At 46.7% G+C, this 17,688-nt stretch overlaps 1 protein-coding gene across 1 annotated transcript; it reads right to left on the bottom strand.

Annotated features, from left to right (window-relative positions):
- Positions 1 to 875: 875 nt before the first annotated feature.
- On the bottom strand, positions 876 to 3,942 carry LOC124279527 (perlucin-like). Its single transcript, XM_046715351.1, is given in 6 exon segments — positions 876 to 928; positions 931 to 1,001; positions 1,003 to 1,123; positions 2,837 to 2,927; positions 3,539 to 3,627; positions 3,882 to 3,942. Coding segments are annotated over 6 exon segments (486 nt in total).
- Between the last annotated feature and the right edge of the window lie 13,746 nt (positions 3,943 to 17,688).

The following is a 17,688-nucleotide window of genomic DNA, read 5'->3' as shown; positions in this document are numbered from 1 at the left end:
CACACACCTGTGTCAAGAAACCTTTATCATACTGCAGGTGAATGGTTTTCACCTTTATTTTGAAATACTAATATTTCCAATTGTCTTAAAGATATCTCCAATAGAGATAATTATAGGCACCTAGTCGTTATCACACACAGCCAGCGATCTAATCCACAGGCCCTCCTCGTGTTTGCGAGGATTAAAGATTAAAAATTAAATTGAGATGACTTTGACTAAAATGCTTCACAGTACGCAAGGGGTGCACAAAGTTTGTGATCGGTTGTCTGACTTCCATTCGGAGGGGGGCGTGTGGAGGGTCAGATTGGTGACCGAACCTAATAAAAGTACTTATTCCCAAATATAAAATATTTTACATTTCACCACTTTCTGTGTGACATTGTGCATTCAATACCCAGTAACCAAATCTCAAGTCTACACCATTGTTATAAAATGTAGGGAGGTGGGGTAGATTAGTGGTTAAAGCGTTCGCTCGTCACGCCGAAGACCCGGGTTCGATTCCCCACATGGGTGCAATGTGAAGCCCATTTCTGGTGTCCCCCGCCGTGATATTGCTGGAATATTGCTAAAAGCGGCGTTACACCTAACTCACTCACTCACTCATTATAAAATGTAGCGTCACAAGATCGTCCTTTTTTAGCGATGTGTATGCCAATGATGATGATGATTAGGATGAGGATGATGCACGTAACTAAGTGGAACAAGAATTGTGAATCATTTGGTTCATCTAGGAAAGTTTAATGTTTATTTTACATGACAGTATACATATACGAAAGTGAAGTCAGATATGATTCAGTTATCTTGGGTTGCTTGTGAAGTAAGCTTGAAAGGACAGTCTGATGTTTAGTTGTATTTCATTCGTCATTGTGTACATTTCAGTGTTTGCAGCAACACATGGACACTTTCCTTTCACAGATGAACTTTGTCTTTTAATACAATCATTATCATTCCACTTATAGCCAGTTGTCATCTGGAGCATAAGACAATGCCCTGACTGCTCTGGATGCATTTCTGCTGTTAGGTTCCCCAGGAGCCCAGTTTGTGTAGTTAAGGGAACGCCCCTCCCACATAAACTCCCCTTCCTTGATCAGATCAGTCGCACCCAGCCAGTAGCCTATAGAGCCTGGAAAAAAGATATTACTATATCTGGTACTGGTAAAAACAACTATAACAGATCTAAGATGTTATTTTAATGAGTGGAGATCGGAATTTCAGAATGCTTTGGTAATAAGTTAGTCATGAATGATGCAGTGATTTCTGTTCTTACTTGATGATTTTCGCGATATTCACATGAAGGATAGTGCCAATAAGACGTGATAACCAAACACTTTAAACACCAGACTACCCCACCGCCCTGGAAATATGCACGTGGAAATGATGACAATGTGTGACAGCTGTTTCTGTTTGGTCCTGGTGATGTATAAAGACACGGTGACTTTTTGAACACTACAAATAACACATGGTGGGTTTTTGAATGCTACAAATAACACATGGTGGGTTTTTGAATGCTACAAATAATACACGGTGAGGTTTTGAACACTACAAATAACACACGGTGGGTTTGTAAACACTACAAATAACACTCGGTGACTTTTGAACACTACAAATAACACATGGTGGGTTTTTGAATGCTACAAATAATACACGGTGAGGTTTTGAACACTACAAATAACACACGGTGGGTTTGTAAACACTACAAATAACACTCGGTGACTTTTTGAACACTACAAATAACACATGGTGGGTTTTTGAATGCTACAAATAATACACGGTGAGGTTTTGAACACTACAAATAACACACGGTGGGTTTGTAAACACTACAAATAACACTCGGTGACTTTTTGAACACTACAAATAACACATGGTGGGTTTTTGAATGCTACAAATAATACACACGGTGAGGTTTTGAACACTACAAATAACACACGGTGGGTTTGTAAACACTACAAATAACACTCGGTGAGTTTTGAACACTACAAATAATACACGGTGGGATTTTGAACACTACAAATAACACACGGTGGGTTTTGAACACTAAGTGGGATTTCAAATACCACTGTGAGTTTTTGAACACTTCAAATAATACATGGTGCGTTTTGAACACGACAAATAATACACGATGGATTTTGAACACTACAAATAATACATGGTGGGTTTTGAACACTACAAATAATACATGGTGGGATTTTGAACACTACAAATAACATATGGTGGGATGTTGAACACTACAAATAATACATGGTGGGATTTTGAACACTACAAATAACATATGGTGGGTTTTTGAACACTACAAATAACACATGGTGGGTTTTTGAACACTACAAATAACACATGGTGGGTTTTTGAACACTACAAATAATACACGGTGGGATTTCGAACACTACAAATAATTCACGGTGGGTTTTTGAACACTACAAATAATACATGGTGGGTTTTTGAACACTACAAAAAATACACGATGGGTTTTTTGAACGCTACAATTAACACTCGGTGAGTTTTTGAACACTACAAATAATACATGGTGGGTTTTTGAACACTACAAATAATACACGATGGGATTTTGAACACTACAAATAATACACGATGTGATTTTTAACACTACAAATAATACATTGTGGGTTTTTGAACACTACAAATAATACATGGTGGGATTTTGAACACTACAAATAACACATGGTGAGTTTTTGAACACTACAAATAACACATGGTGAGTTTTAATACAGCAACGTGAATAAAACAAGATGAGTGTTGCCTATGGTGTGTAGAAGATTATGACGACGGTTTTCATATTGCTACCATTAATGCAACTCCATTTGGAAATAAATTCAGAGGTCACCTTTTTCTTCATTTGCACGGCTTCTCAGGTAGTCGTCCTCATCTTCGCTAGTTATTCTGGCCAGGTGACTCCCAAAGAACTGGCAGTAGGACTGGAAAGAGAACACGGAATGTTTGATTGTTTGGTTGTTGTTGTTGCCACACTCAGCAATGTTCCAGCTATATGATGGCGATCTGTAAATATCTGAGTTTGGACCAGACAATCCATTGATCAACAACATGTACAATCTACGCAATTAACATACGTTCATATGTGTCAACCAAGCCTGCGAGCCTTACCACCCGATCCCGTTAGTTGCCTCTTACATGCAGGGGTAGCTGAAGACCAATTCTAACCCGGCAGTCATAGGCGGATCCAGGGCCTAGATTTTCGAAGTTCTCTTAGCGCTTAAAATAGTCGTAAGTGCCATTCATTAACATTAACTTACGACTATCTTAGCGCTAAGAGAACTTCGAAAATCTAGGCCCAGGAATTTCAAAGGGGTGGGTAGGGTGGGTGTTCGAACATCGGTTCAACATGCTTAGTGATTTCAAAGTGATTTGTGAGTGAAACATGTTTGGAGATTCGAATATGCTTGGTGATACCGTATAGCTGGTTCAGCGTACACCAGTGACGTCTATAAGGTTTAAGATTCCAGCTCAGTAAAGCCGGATGCTTACGTGTCGTGAAGTTTCTGTCTAAATACAACAGTTACATACTTACACTTGCCTCAGCAAATGATCCCTCTATGTTGGAGAACCAATAACAAGAAGATCCGTGCTCAAGGAATCCCCTAGGACACCGAGGCCTATCTGCAAAACAAATCAGCAGACTAAATATTCAACTGTTGGTTATTGAACATTGGAATTCCACATTTAGCAATATTGAACTCCAATACTTACTCCAATACTCCACACTTACAATCCATTAAAGTCGAAACTTTAACACAAAGTTAGACCTCTCACATTTTCATTCTTCGACAGATCCCGGACAAGCGACTCACATAGGTTCACTTGACTCTCAGTAAGGTGAGATAAAATTGAAATATTATGATGAAAATATTTACCTTCAGCAGCAGTTACAGATGCCAGTGCGCACAGTAAGACAAACACTAGTCCGGGACTCATACTGCCTGGAGACAATGCTGCTTGTGGTCACTGGAGTGTCAACGTAGCACTGTAATTCGCCGCGTTTGTCTTTAGGCACAATATGCAGCTCTTTATAGTATCCCAACAAGGACGTTGATTTACCTTGATATGTGATGAGCCAATGAAATACTTTTCCTGAAGGGAAATGAGGTTCTGACTCAGGGACTGTTCATAATGTGTGGCTGGGGTGGTGGGGTGTGGGGGTGGGTGTGTGTGTGTGTGTAAGGGGGGTGGGTGAGAAAATGATGATTCTGATTGGTTAAATAGGGACTAAGCGGCACTTCCTCAAGTCCATTTCCAGTTAAGTTGTGGCGCTGTTTTAGTTCCCTGTCAAACTTTGCATGTGACTTATCGTTAGATTCATAACAATTTAATATTTGAGTAAGCAGACAATTTAAGATCGTTTTGATTAACTACATTCGATTTTGGTAGGGATACCCATTTAGTGGAGCCGAGTACCCCTTTAAAGAAATCAAAAGCATGACAAATAACCGTATCCTGTGACATCTGTGACACACGTGGCAAACACATGTCCATAAACTAGCTGTTGTAGTGGTACTTGGTTTTGTCTCTCTCTGCAGGATAACACAGGAGAAACAACGCGTCAGTTAGTCATGTTCGAGACTTTTCAAATCATGACCCCTCGTTTGATGTCTATCCATCTCCAGTCTACTATAAAACAGGTGATATTCAATACACAGGTGTCACCACAATTGATCATTTGTGTCTTCAGTTAGATAATTAGTTTAACACTGTAACAGACTCACTGAGATTTGCATCAGTCGTTCAACGTAACGTGACCATGGATTTTGTCAGATGACAGGCCAAAGCGCCTCACTGTTTATAAAGTCAAACTCATTAATATCGCCAGAACATATTCTCTCTTCCAAAGACAATCCCACGCATACTCAAAATAAAACGTCCTATTCTTCCTACAGGGCAGTGCCCAGATCGTTGATGGTTTTTGACGGTGACGTACGTGCCGTCCAAAGGTATCCCCGACATGTTAGATGGGTGACAAGTCTTGACTGTGTGCTGGCCTTGGCAAGGTGGTCATGTTGTCCTGTTGGAGGTACTCAGTAACAATACGACCCCCGTGTGCTGGCCATGGCAAGGTGGTCATGTTGTCCTGTTGGAGGTACTCAGTAACAATACGACCCCCGTGTGCTGGCCATGGCAAGGTGGTCATGTTGTCCTGTTGGAGGTACTCAGTAACAATATGACCCCCGTGTGCTGGCCATGGCAAGGTGGTCATGTTGTCCTGTTGGAGGTACTCAGTAACAATATGACCCCCGTGTGCTGGCCATGGCAAGGTGGTCATGTTGTCCTGTTGGAGGTACTCAGTAACAATACGACCCCCGTGTGCTGGCCATGGCAAGGTGGTCATGTTGTCCTGTTGGAGGTACTCAGTAACAATACGACCCCCGTGTGCTGGCCATGGCAAGATGGCTATGGTGTCCTGTTGGAGGTACTCAGTAACAATACAACCCCCGTGTGCTGGCCATGGCAAGGTTGTCATGTTGTCCTGTTGGAGGTACTCAGTAACAATACGACCCCCGTGTGCTGGCCATGGCAAGATGGCTATGGTGTCCTGTTGGAGGTACTCAGTAACAATACAACCCCCGTGTGCTGGCCATGGCAAGGTGGTCATATTGTCCTGTTGGAGGTACTCAGTAACAATAAGTGTGTGTGAGAGCGTTAGTGTGTGTGAGTGAGTGTGTGAGAGCGTGTGAGTGAGAGAGTGTGTGTGAGTGAGAGAGAGAGTGAGCGTGTGTGTGAGTGTAAGTGTGTAAAGAGAGTGTGAGTGTGTGTGAGAGTGTGAGTGTGTGTGTGAGAGAGTGTAAGTGTGTGCACCGCAATGTATACCTTGAATTGACACGACGACAACGTGGAGAACTTCAGCGACCTAAACTTGAGGGAAATACGGGGTACAACAAGGGTAATATGGTGGTCGTGGACCAACAGGATACCGGCCGGCGTCCAAGCAGACCCAACCTCAGATCTTCAGTGGCGAACAGCAAAGGAACTAAGTAAGGGTGTGGTCAAAGCTTATACGGTTATCACAAAGTGTGATTACCTGTTCTGCAACTGAAGGATTATTGTCAAAACTGACAATGTTGATTTCATGTCTTATTTATTGGAACACAATGTTATCGCCCTTCTGGAGACTTGGGGCGGATAAGGAAGTTGACCCCTCCAGTTTTAGTGATTATAAGTGCTTTATACAGAATGCTATCAGATTTCATGACAAGGGCCGTTATTGCGGTGGTATATACGTATTTATCAAAATAAATATTGCCAAACATTTTACTTGTATTCACAAGTGTCATATTGGAATATTTTTCAGTGTTGGTAAACATTTGTTTGGTGTTGAAAGTGACATTTTACTAGGAATTGTGTACATCCCACCTAGGTATGCATCCTTTTACGATGACAATGCTAATAATATCAGCATAACTGTTTCGAAAGGAAATCTTTTGGATGTTTTACAACATCTTAAATCAGATCTCTTAATTATATTATGTGGTGACTTCAACTCTGGTCAACTACCTGATTATATTGAACCAAACAGACATGTGGATGAAGATGGTATTTTCTATGATGGACTATCAACACCGAGAACTAATGAGTACAATAATGTCAATCAGTTTGGTAATTCTCTTTTGGAGCTGTGCCAATCTCTAAATATATCCATCCTGAACTGTCGGGTGTCTATCCCAACTCGTATGTTCACGTTCTTTTGTTAGAATTGTGCAAGTTCAACGGATTATTGTATTGCATCATCTGAACTGTTTTCTATAATAAGGGACTTTGAACTTGGAAACAGATCTGAATCTAAACATCTATCAGAGGCAGGAATCACGGATCGGTCTCCGTATTAGGGAACCCGAACTGGCGACATGAGTCACCCCTCCCCCATCGGTCGAGAATCCGATGGGGGGGAAGACGTAACCCTGGCGAAAGACACAAACTGACCACAGGGACCTACACCAAACATGGAATGGGGGAAAAGCCGGGTACGGGCAAGGAATGTCAGCTATGTCAATTAATGGATGGTATAAATGATTGTGAACCAGCAGTGCTGGGCAGTTCGGACTGAAACTCAGAGATCAGAGCCACCCCTTGTAACTAGACCAGAATAAATCGTGTGGACCCCAAGACGGACTTGTGTGCTGATTAGAGTCATATCCCCCAGAGCGGATACATCTGCCACTGACCTTTTCAACAGGAACCCAAACGCTTGTCACTGAAAGCTGTACAGGGACTGATAAATATGTTTGGGATGAGTCAAAGGTGGATGTACATGTGTCCAATCTTTCCGGTGAGGAAATTAAGTTATCTATAAGCAATGCAACTGACATGCTCCACATGCTGATGTTGATGTGTATTTCTATGTATGCAGCTAAATGTTTTGTCAAACCATCCCATTGTAAACATCAACGTGTTACAAATGTGTGGTATGATGAAGAATGTTATGATTTAAAACTGGATAGTAGAAGGTAGAAGGACGTCACAGAAAATGTATAGCACGTCATACTTTTATTCAGTACAAACTGGTTTTGTCAACAGTTAGAGGTAAAAAGCAGGCACTCAATAAGAAAGGGGTGGATAAATTATGCTTTTAAGCCTCAAAGAATGATCATCGTAAATTCTGGTCCTGTTCGAAGCATATGCGTAGGGGAGGCGCTCCCGCACCGATTTCATGTGCAGATTGGGTTGTTCATTTCACCGGATTATTTAGCAGCGCTGGTAGTGGGTCAGCTGAAACTGACATCCTTGTTGAGAATCATGGGCTTTGTTGGGATACAGATTCAGTTGTTAGTGATGACGAGTGTGAGCGGTAAACCCGCATGTATTGATAATTTTGGCGGAAATGATTTTAAAAAGTAATCCATTTCTCATTGGTTATATGGTTAAGCTGTTCAACACTATTTATGATTCAGGTGTTTTCCCTTCGCACTGGTCAGAAGGTATTATTGTCCCGTTGATCTCATGATTGTCCAGATAATTATAGAGGCATAACGTTGTTGTCAATGTGTAAAGTATATATTGGGTCTCTTAGAATAACTATCTGGGCTCTAGAATAATGATGAATCGCGAATTCGGAATCTCAGTCTGGGTTCAGAGCCGGATATTCTTCGGCTGATAATCTTTTTACTTTGTGTACACTTGTGCAAACATATCTATGGGAAGAGTAAACTTTATGTTGCCTTTGTTAATTTCATAAAGACCTTTGATAGTGGAAACAGAAATATGTTGCTGTTACTTCTTCGCAAAATTGGTTTGAAGGGAAAGTTGTTTCGTAGCGTTAAGTGTATGTATAAGGTTTGTAAACCTTGTGTCAAGACAAATGGAGGTTTTTCAGATTTCTTTGAATGTCCGAATGGAGTAAGGCAAGGCTGCGTCTTGAGTCCTGTTCTATTTTCCTTGTCCATTAATGAGTTGGCGAATGAAATAATTAATTCAAACAGTAGAGATATTCAGGTGTATCTTGCTATCATTGAAGTTTTTCTGTTATTTTGCGCAGATGACGTTGTTCTTGTTGCAGATAGTGTAAATGAAGCGTCTTGATATTCTCCAAAGTCATCGGATTTGACTGTTAATATGTCTAAAACTAAAATAATGTTGTTTATAGAAAAGGTGGAAATTATCTCATTTGACCTACAGTAGAAATAATGTGGTTGTAGTTTCTAATTATATCGTCTTCCCAAAAGTAGGTGAAATTCAATTTTAATTTACGATTGAAAAAAATGGGAGATATATCGGAGTCAATCAATGTTGATATGATAATGAATGTTTTGAGAGTACGATTTTCATTCAGTAGTGCGTGATTCCACCACGTAGGGTCAGACATTCATTCAGACAACGAGGCATACTGCGTGTGAGTCTCCCAATGACCAATTGGGGGAGTCTGTTCCATTCTTCCTGAATCGCCAAGTTCCTCCAGCGTTTGACGTTGACGCACACGTCTCCCTATCATGTCCCAGACGTGTTCGATGGGAGAAAATTCAGGGCTCATTGTCTGCAATGTCAAACGACCGATGTTATGTTACTTGGGGTGATTATTGACGATGCGTGGACGGTGAGCACGGGCGTTGTCATCCTGAAGGACGAAATTACGACCCGAGCAAATGGAACAATAAAGGGTGTCAGTATGTTGTCCCGGCGGTACTGCCCTGTCACCAGCATGAAGAGGGGTTCGGTCAGTCAGAGTGATACCACCCCATACCATACGTTATCCACCTCCGAATCGATCGTGTGGTCTCACGTTGATGTTGGCGTGACGTTCATTTCTTCGTCGCCAGACCCGATCAAGGAAGTCAAAAGTGAATCTACACTCCTCCAAAAACATAACTAACGACGACTCCTCCAGCATCTACGTGCCCTACACCATTCTGACCTTGACAAGGTGGTCATGTTGTCCTGTTGGAGGTACACAGTAACAATATGACCCCCGTGTGCTGGCCTTGGCAAGGTGATCATGTTGTCCTGTTGGAGGTACTCAGTAACAATATGACCGCCGTGTGCTGGCCATGGCAAGGTGGCTATGGTGTCCTGTTGGAGGCACTCAGTAACAATACGACCCCCGTGTGCTGGCCATGGCAAGGTGGTCATGTTGTCCTGTTGGAGGTACTCAGTAACAATATGACCCCCGTGTGCTGGCCATGGCAAGGTGGTCATGTTGTCCTGTTGGAGGTACTCACCCCGTGTGCTGGCCACAATATGACCCCGTGTACTCAGTAACAATACGACCCCCGTGTGCTGGCCATGGCAAGGTGGTCATGTTGTCCTGTTGGAGGTACTCAGTAACAATATGACCCCCGTGTGCTGGCCATGGCAAGGTGGTCATGTTGTCCTGTTGGAGGTACTCAGTAACAATATGACCCTCGTGTGCTGGCCATGGCAAGGTGGTCATGTTGTCCTGTTGTACTCAGTAGACCCCCGTGTGCTGGCCATACTCAGTAACAATATGACCCCGTGTGCTGGCCATGGCAAGGTGGTCATGTTGTCCTGTTGGAGGCACTCAGTAACAATATGACCCCGTGTGCTGGCCATGGCAAGGTGGTCATGTTGTCCTGTTGGAGGTACTCAGTAACAATACGACCCCGTGTGCTGGCCATGGCAAGGTGGTCATGTTGTCCTGTTGGAGGTACTCAGTAACAATATGACCCCGTGTGCTGGCCATGGCAAGGTGGTCATGTTGTCCTGTTGGAGGTACTCAGTAACAATATGACCCCCGTGTGCTGGCCATGGCAAGGTGGTCTATGTTGTCCTGTTGGAGGTACTCAGTAACAAACACGACCCCCTGTGTGCTGGCCATGGCAAGGTGGTCATGTTGTCCTGTTGGAGGTACTCAGTAACAATATGACCCCGTGTGCTGGCCATGGCAAGGTGGTCATGTTGTCCTGTTGGAGGTACTCAGTAACAATATGACCCCCGTGTGCTGGCCATGGCAAGGTGGTCATGTTGTCCTGTTGGAGGTACTCAGTAACAATATGACCCCCGTGTGCTGGCCATGGCAAGGTGGTCATGTTGTCCTGTTGGAGGTACTCAGTAACAATATGACCCCGTGTGCTGGCCATGGCAAGGTGGTCATGTTGTCCTGTTGGAGGTACTCAGTAACAATATGACCCCGTGTGCTGGCCATGGCAAGGTGGTCATGTTGTCCTGTTGGAGGTACTCAGTAACAATATGACCCCGTGTGCTGGCCATGGCAAGGTGGTCATGTTGTCCTGTTGGGGTACTCAGTAACAATATGACCCCGTGCCGGGCTGGCCATGGCAAGGTGGTCATGTTGTCCTGTTGGAGGTACTCAGTAACAATATGACCCCGTGTGCTGGCCATGGCAAGGTGGTCATGTTGTCCTGTTGGAGGTACTCAGTAACAATACGACCCCGTGTGCTGGCCATGGCAAGGTGGTCATGTTGTCCTGTTGGAGGTACTCAGTAACAATACGACCCCGTGTGCTGGCCATGGCAAGGTGGTCATGTTGTCCTGTTGGAGGTACTCAGTAACAATATGACCCCGTGTGCTGGCCATGGCAAGGTGGTCATGTTGTCCTGTTGGAGGTACTCAGTAACAATATGACCCCGTGTGGTCATGTTGTCTGGCCATGGCAAGGTGGTCATGTTGTCCTGTTGGAGGTACTCAGTAACAATATGACCCCGTGTGCTGGCCATGGCAAAGGTGGTCATGTTGTCCTGTTGGAGGTACTCAGTAACAATATGACCCCGTGTGCTGGCCATGGCAAGGTGGTCATGTTGTCCTGTTGGAGGTACTCAGTAACAATACGACCCCGTGTGCTGGCCATGGCAAGGTGGTCATGTTGTCCTGTTGGAGGTACTCAGTAACAATATGACCCCGTGTGCTGGCCATGGCAAGGTGGTCATGTTGTCCTGTTGAGGTACTCAGTAACAATATGACCCCCGTGTGCTGGCCATGGCAAGGTGGTCATGTTGTCCTGTTGGAGGTACTCAGTAACAATATGACCCCGTGTGCTGGCCATGGCAAGGTGGTCATGTTGTCCTGTTGGAGGTACTCAGTAACAATATGACCCCGTGTGCTGGCCATGGCAAGGTGGTCATGTTGTCCTGTTGGAGGTACTCAGTAACAATATGACCCCGTGTGCTGGCCATGGCAAGGTGGTCATGTTGTCCTGTTGGAGGTACTCAGTAACAATATGACCCCGTGTGCTGGCCATGGCAAGGTGGTCATGTTGTCCTGTTGAGGTACTCAGTAACAATATGACCCCGTGTGCTGGCCATGGCAAGGTGGTCATGTTGTCCTGTTGGAGGTACTTCAGTAACAATATGACCCCGTGTGCTGGCCATGGCAAGGTGGTCATGTTGTCCTGTTGGAGGTACTCAGTAACAATATGACCCCGTGTGCTGGCCATGGCAAGGTGGTCATGTTGTCCTGTTGAGGTACTCAGTAACAATATGACCCCCGTGTGCTGGCCATGGCAAGGTGGTCATGTTGTCCTGTTGGAGGTACTCAGTAACAATACGACCCCCGTGTGCTGGCCATGGCAAGGTGGTCATGTTGTCCTGTTGGAGGTACTCAGTAACAATATGACCCCCGTGTGCTGGCCATGGCAAGGTGGTCATGTTGTCCTGTTGGAGGTACTCAGTAACAATATGACCCCGTGTGCTGGCCATGGCAAGGTGGTCATGTTGTCCTGTTGGAGGTACTCAGTAACAATATGACCCCGTGTGCTGGCCATGGCAAGGTGGTCATGTTGTCCTGTTGAGGTACTCAGTAACAATATGACCCCGTGTGCTGGCCATGGCAAGGTGGTCATGTTGTCCTGTTGGAGGTACTCAGTAACAATATGACCCCGTGTGCTGGCCATGGCAAGGTGGTCATGTTGTCCTGTTGGAGGTACTCAGTAACAATATGACCCCGTGTGCTGGCCATGGCAAGGTGGTCATGTTGTCCTGTTGGAGGTACTCAGTAACAATATGACCCCGTGTGCTGGCCATGGCAAGGTGGTCATGTTGTCCTGTTGGAGGTACTCAGTAACAATATGACCCCGTGTGCTGGCCATGGCAAGGTGGTCATGTTGTCCTGTTGGAGGTACTCAGTAACAATATGACCCCGTGTGCTGGCCATGGCAAGGTGGTCATGTTGTCCTGTTGAGGTACTCAGTAACAATATGACCCCCGTGTGCTGGCCATGGCAAGGTGGTCATGTTGTCCTGTTGGAGGTACTCAGTAACAATATGACCCCCGTGTGCTGGCCATGGCAAGGTGGTCATGTTGTCCTGTTGGAGGTACTCAGTAACAATATGACCCCCGTGTGCTGGCCATGGCAAGGTGGTCATGTTGTCCTGTTGGAGGTACTCAGTAACAATATGACCCCGTGTGCTGGCCATGGCAAGGTGGTCATGTTGTCCTGTTGAGGTACTCAGTAACAATACGACCCCGTGTGCTGGCCATGGCAAGGTGGTCATGTTGTCCTGTTGAGGTACTCAGTAACAATATGACCCCCGTGTGCTGGCCATGGCAAGGTGGTCATGTTGTCCTGTTGGAGGTACTCAGTAACAATATGACCCCGTGTGCTGGCCATGGCAAGGTGGTCATGTTGTCCTGTTGGAGGTAGGTAACAATATGACCCCGTGTGCTGGCCATGGCAAGGTGGTTGTCCTGTTGAGGTACTCAGTAACAATATGACCCCGTGTGCTGGCCATGGCAAGGTGGTCATGTTGTCCTGTTGGAGGTACTCAGTAACAATACGACCCCGTGTGCTGGCCATGGCAAGGTGGTCATGTTGTCCTGTTGGAGGTACTCAGTAACAATACGACCCCGTGTGCTGGCCATGGCAAGGTGGTCATGTTGTCCTGTTGAGGTACTCAGTAACAATATGACCCCGTGTGCTGGCCATGACAAGGTGGTCATGTTGTCCTGTTGGAGGTACTCAGTAACAATATGACCCCCGTGCTGGCCATGACAAGGTGGTCATGTTGTCCTGTTGGAGGTACTCAGTAACAATACGACCCCGTGTGCTGGCCATGGCAAGGTGGTCATGTTGTCCTGTTGGAGGTACTCAGTAACAATATGACCCCCGTGTGCTGGCCATGGCAAGGTGGTCATGTTGTCCTGTTGGAGGTACTCAGTAACAATACGACCCCCGTGTGCTGGCCATGACAAGGTGGTCATGTTGTCCTGTTGGAGGTACTCAGTAACAATATGACCCCCGTGTGCTGGCCATGGCAAGGTGGTCATGTTGTCCTGTTGGAGGTACTCAGTAACAATATGACCCCGTGTGCTGGCCATGACAAGGTGGTCATGTTGTCCTGTTGGAGGTACTTCAGTAACAATACGACCCCGTGTGCTGGCCATGACAAGGTGGTCATGTTGTCCTGTTGAGGTACTCAGTAACAATACGACCCCCGTGTGCTGGCCATGGCAAGGTGGTCATGTTGTCCTGTTGGAGGTACTCAGTAACAATATGACCCCCGTGTGCTGGCCATGGCAAGGTGGTCATGTTGTCCTGTTGGAGGTACTCAGTAACAATATGACCCCGTGTGCTGGCCATGGCAAAGGTGGTCATGTTGTCCTGTTGGAGGTACTCAGTAACAATATGACCCCCGTGTGCTGGCCATGGCAAGGTGGTCATGTTGTCCTGTTGGAGGTACTCAGTAACAATATGACCCCGTGTGCTGGCCATGGCAAGGTGGTCATGTTGTCCTGTTGGAGGTACTCAGTAACAATATGACCCCGTGTGCTGGCCATGGCAAGGTGGTCATGTTGTCCTGTTGAGGTACTCAGTAACAATATGACCCCGTGTGCTGGCCATGGCAAGGTGGTCATGTTGTCCTGTTGGAGGTACTCAGTAACAATATGACCCCCGTGTGCTGGCCATGGCAAGGTGGTCATGTTGTCCTGTTGGAGGTACTCAGTAACAATACGACCCCCGTGTGCTGGCCATGGCAAGGTGGTCATGTTGTCCTGTTGGAGTACTCAGTAACAATACGACCCCGTGTGCTGGCCATGGCAAGGTGGTCATGTTGTCCTGTTGAGGTAATTCTCAGTAACAATATGACCCCGTGTGCTGGCCATGGCAAGGTGGTCATGTTGTCCTGTTGAGGTACTCAGTAACAATACGACCCCGTGTGCTGGCCATGGCAAGGTGGTCATGTTGTCCTGTTGGAGGTACTCAGTAACAATATGACCCCGTGTGCTGGCCATGGCAAGGTGGTCATGTTGTCCTGTTGGAGGTACTCAGTAACAATATGACCCCGTGTGCTGGCCATGGCAAGGTGGTCATGTTGTCCTGTTGAGCTACTCAGTAACAATACGACCCCGTGTGCTGGCCATGACAAGGTGGTCATGTTGTCCTGTTGGAGCTATTCAGTAACAATACGACCCCGTGTGCTGGCCATGACAAGGTGGTCATGTTGTCCTGTTGGAGGTACTTCAGTAACAATACGACCCCGTGTGCTGGCTTTTCATGGCAAGGTGGTCATGTTGTCCTGTTGGAGGTACTCAGTAACAATACGACCCCGTGTGCTGGCCATGGCAAGGTGGTCATGTTGTCCTGTTGGAGGTACTCAGTAACAATATGACCCCCGTGTTAGCTGGCCATGGCAAGGTGGTCATGTTGTCCTGTTGGAGGTACTCAGTAACAATATGACCCCGTGTGCTGGCCATGGCAAGGTGGTCATGTTGTCCTGTTGGAGGTACTCAGTAACAATATGACCCCCGTGTGCTGGCCATGGCAAGGTGGTCATGTTGTCCTGTTGGAGGTACTCAGTAACAATATGACCCCCGTGTGCTGGCCATGGCAAGGTGGTCATGTTGTCCTGTTGGAGGTACTCAGTAACAATACGACCCCGTGTAACAGGCCATGACAAGGTGGTCATGTTGTCCTGTTGGAGGTACTCAGTAACAATATGACCCCGTGTGCTGGCCATGGCAAGGTGGTCATGTTGTCCTGTTGGAGGTACTCAGTAACAATATGACCCCGTGTGCTGGCCATGGCAAGGTGGTCATGTTGTCCTGTTGGAGGCTCAGTAACAATATGACCCCGTGTGCTGGCCATGGCAAGGTGGTCATGTTGTCCTGTTGGAGGTACTCAGTAACAATACGACCCCCGTGTGCTGGCCATGGCAAGGTGGTCATGTTGTCCTGTTGGAGGCACTCAGTAACAATATGACCCCGTGTGCTGGCCTGCCATGGCAAGGTGGTCATGTTGTCCTGTTGGAGGTACTCCAGTAACAATATGACCCCGTGTGCTGGCCATGGCAAGGTGGTCATGTTGTCCTGTTGGAGGTACTCAGTAACAATATGACCCCGTGTGCTGGCCATGGCAAGGTGGTCATGTTGTCCTGTTGAGGTACTCAGTAACAATATGACCCCGTGTGCTGGGCCATGGCAAGGTGGTTGTTGTCCTGGCAAGGTGGTCATGTTGTCCTGTTGGAGGTACTCAGTAACAATATGACCCCGTGTGCTGGCCATGGCAAGGTGGTCATGTTGTCCTGTTGGAGGTACTCAGTAACAATATGACCCCGTGTGCTGGCCATGGCAAGGTGGTCATGTTGTCCTGTTGGAGGTACTCAGTAACAATATGACCCCGTGTGCTGGCCATGGCAAGGTGGTCATGTTGTCCTGTTGGAGGTACTCAGTAACAATATGACCCCCGTGCTGGCCATGGCAAGGTGGTCATGTTGTCCTGTTGGAGGTACTCAGTAACAATATGACCCCCGTGTGCTGGCCATGGCAAGGTGGTCATGTTGTCCTGTTGGAGGTACTCAGTAACAATATGACCCCCGTGTGCTGGCCATGGCAAGGTGGTCATGTTGTCCTGTTGGAGGTACTCAGTAACAATATGACCCCCGTGTGCTGGCCATGACAAGGTGGTCATGTTGTCCTGTTGGAGGTACTCAGTAACAATACGACCCCCGTGTGCTGGCCATGGCAAGGTGGTCATGTTGTCCTGTTGGAGGTACTCAGTAACAATATGACCCCCGTGTGCTGGCCATGGCAAGGTGGTCATGTTGTCCTGTTGGAGGTACTCAGTAACAATATGACCCCCGTGTGCTGGCCATGGCAAGGTGGTCATGTTGTCCTGTTGGAGGTACTCAGTAACAATATGACCCCCGTGTGCTGGCCATGGCAAGGTGGTCATGTTGTCCTGTTGGAGGTACTCAGTAACAATATGACCCCCGTGTGCTGGCCATGGCAAGGTGGTCATGTTGTCCTGTTGGAGGTACTCGGTAACAATATGACCCCGTGTGCTGGCCATGGCAAGGTGGTCATGTTGTCCTGTTGAGGTACTCAGTAACAATATGACCCCGTGTGCTGGCCATGGCAAGGTGGTCATGTTGTCCTGTTGGAGGTACTCAGTAACAATATGACCCCGTGTGCTGGCCATGGCAAGGTGGTCATGTTGTCCTGTTGGAGGTACTCAGTAACAATATGACCCCCGTGTGCTGGCCATGGCAAGGTGGTCATGTTGTCCTGTTGGAGGTACTCAGTAACAATATGACCCCCGTGTGCTGGCCATGGCAAGGTGGTCATGTTGTCCTGTTGGAGGTACTCAGTAACAATATGACCCCCGTGTGCTGGCCATGGCAAGGTGGTCATGTTGTCCTGTTGGAGGTACTCAGTAACAATATGACCCCCGTGTGCTGGCCATGGCAAGGTGGTCATGTTGTCCTGTTGGAGGTACTCAGTAACAATACGACCCCGTGTGTGCTGGCCATGACAAGGTGGTCATGTTGTCCTGTTGGAGGTACTCAGTAACAATATGACCCCGTGTGCTGGCCATGACAAGGTGGTCATGTTGTCCTGTTGGAGGTACTCAGTAACAATACGACCCCGTGTGCTGGCCATGGCAAGGTGGTCATGTTGTCCTGTTGGAGGTACTCAGTAACAATATGACCCCGTGTGCTGGCCATGGCAAGGTGGTCATGTTGTCCTGTTGGAGGTACTCAGTAACAATATGACCCCGTGTGCTGGCCATGACAAGGTGGTCATGTTGTCCTGTTGGAGCTACTTCAGTAACAATACGACCCCGTGTGCTGGCCATGGCAAGGTGGTCATGTTGTCCTGTTGGAGGTACTCAGCAACAATATGACCCCGTGTGCTGGCCATGGCAAGGTGGTCATGTTGTCCTGTTGGAGGTACTCAGTAACAATACTGACCCCCGTGTGCTGGCCATGGCAAGGTGGTCATGTTGTCCTGTTGGAGGTACTCAGTAACAATATGACCCCGTGTGCTG

The sequence above is a fragment of the Haliotis rubra genome, unplaced genomic scaffold, assembly GCF_003918875.1.
Source record: "Haliotis rubra isolate DU_JTF1 unplaced genomic scaffold, ASM391887v1 Scf2510, whole genome shotgun sequence".
NCBI classification, from domain to species: Eukaryota; Metazoa; Mollusca; class Gastropoda; order Lepetellida; family Haliotidae; genus Haliotis; species Haliotis rubra.
The sequence above is the reverse complement of the archived record's forward strand: the minus strand, read 5'-3'. Positions and strand labels throughout refer to the sequence as shown.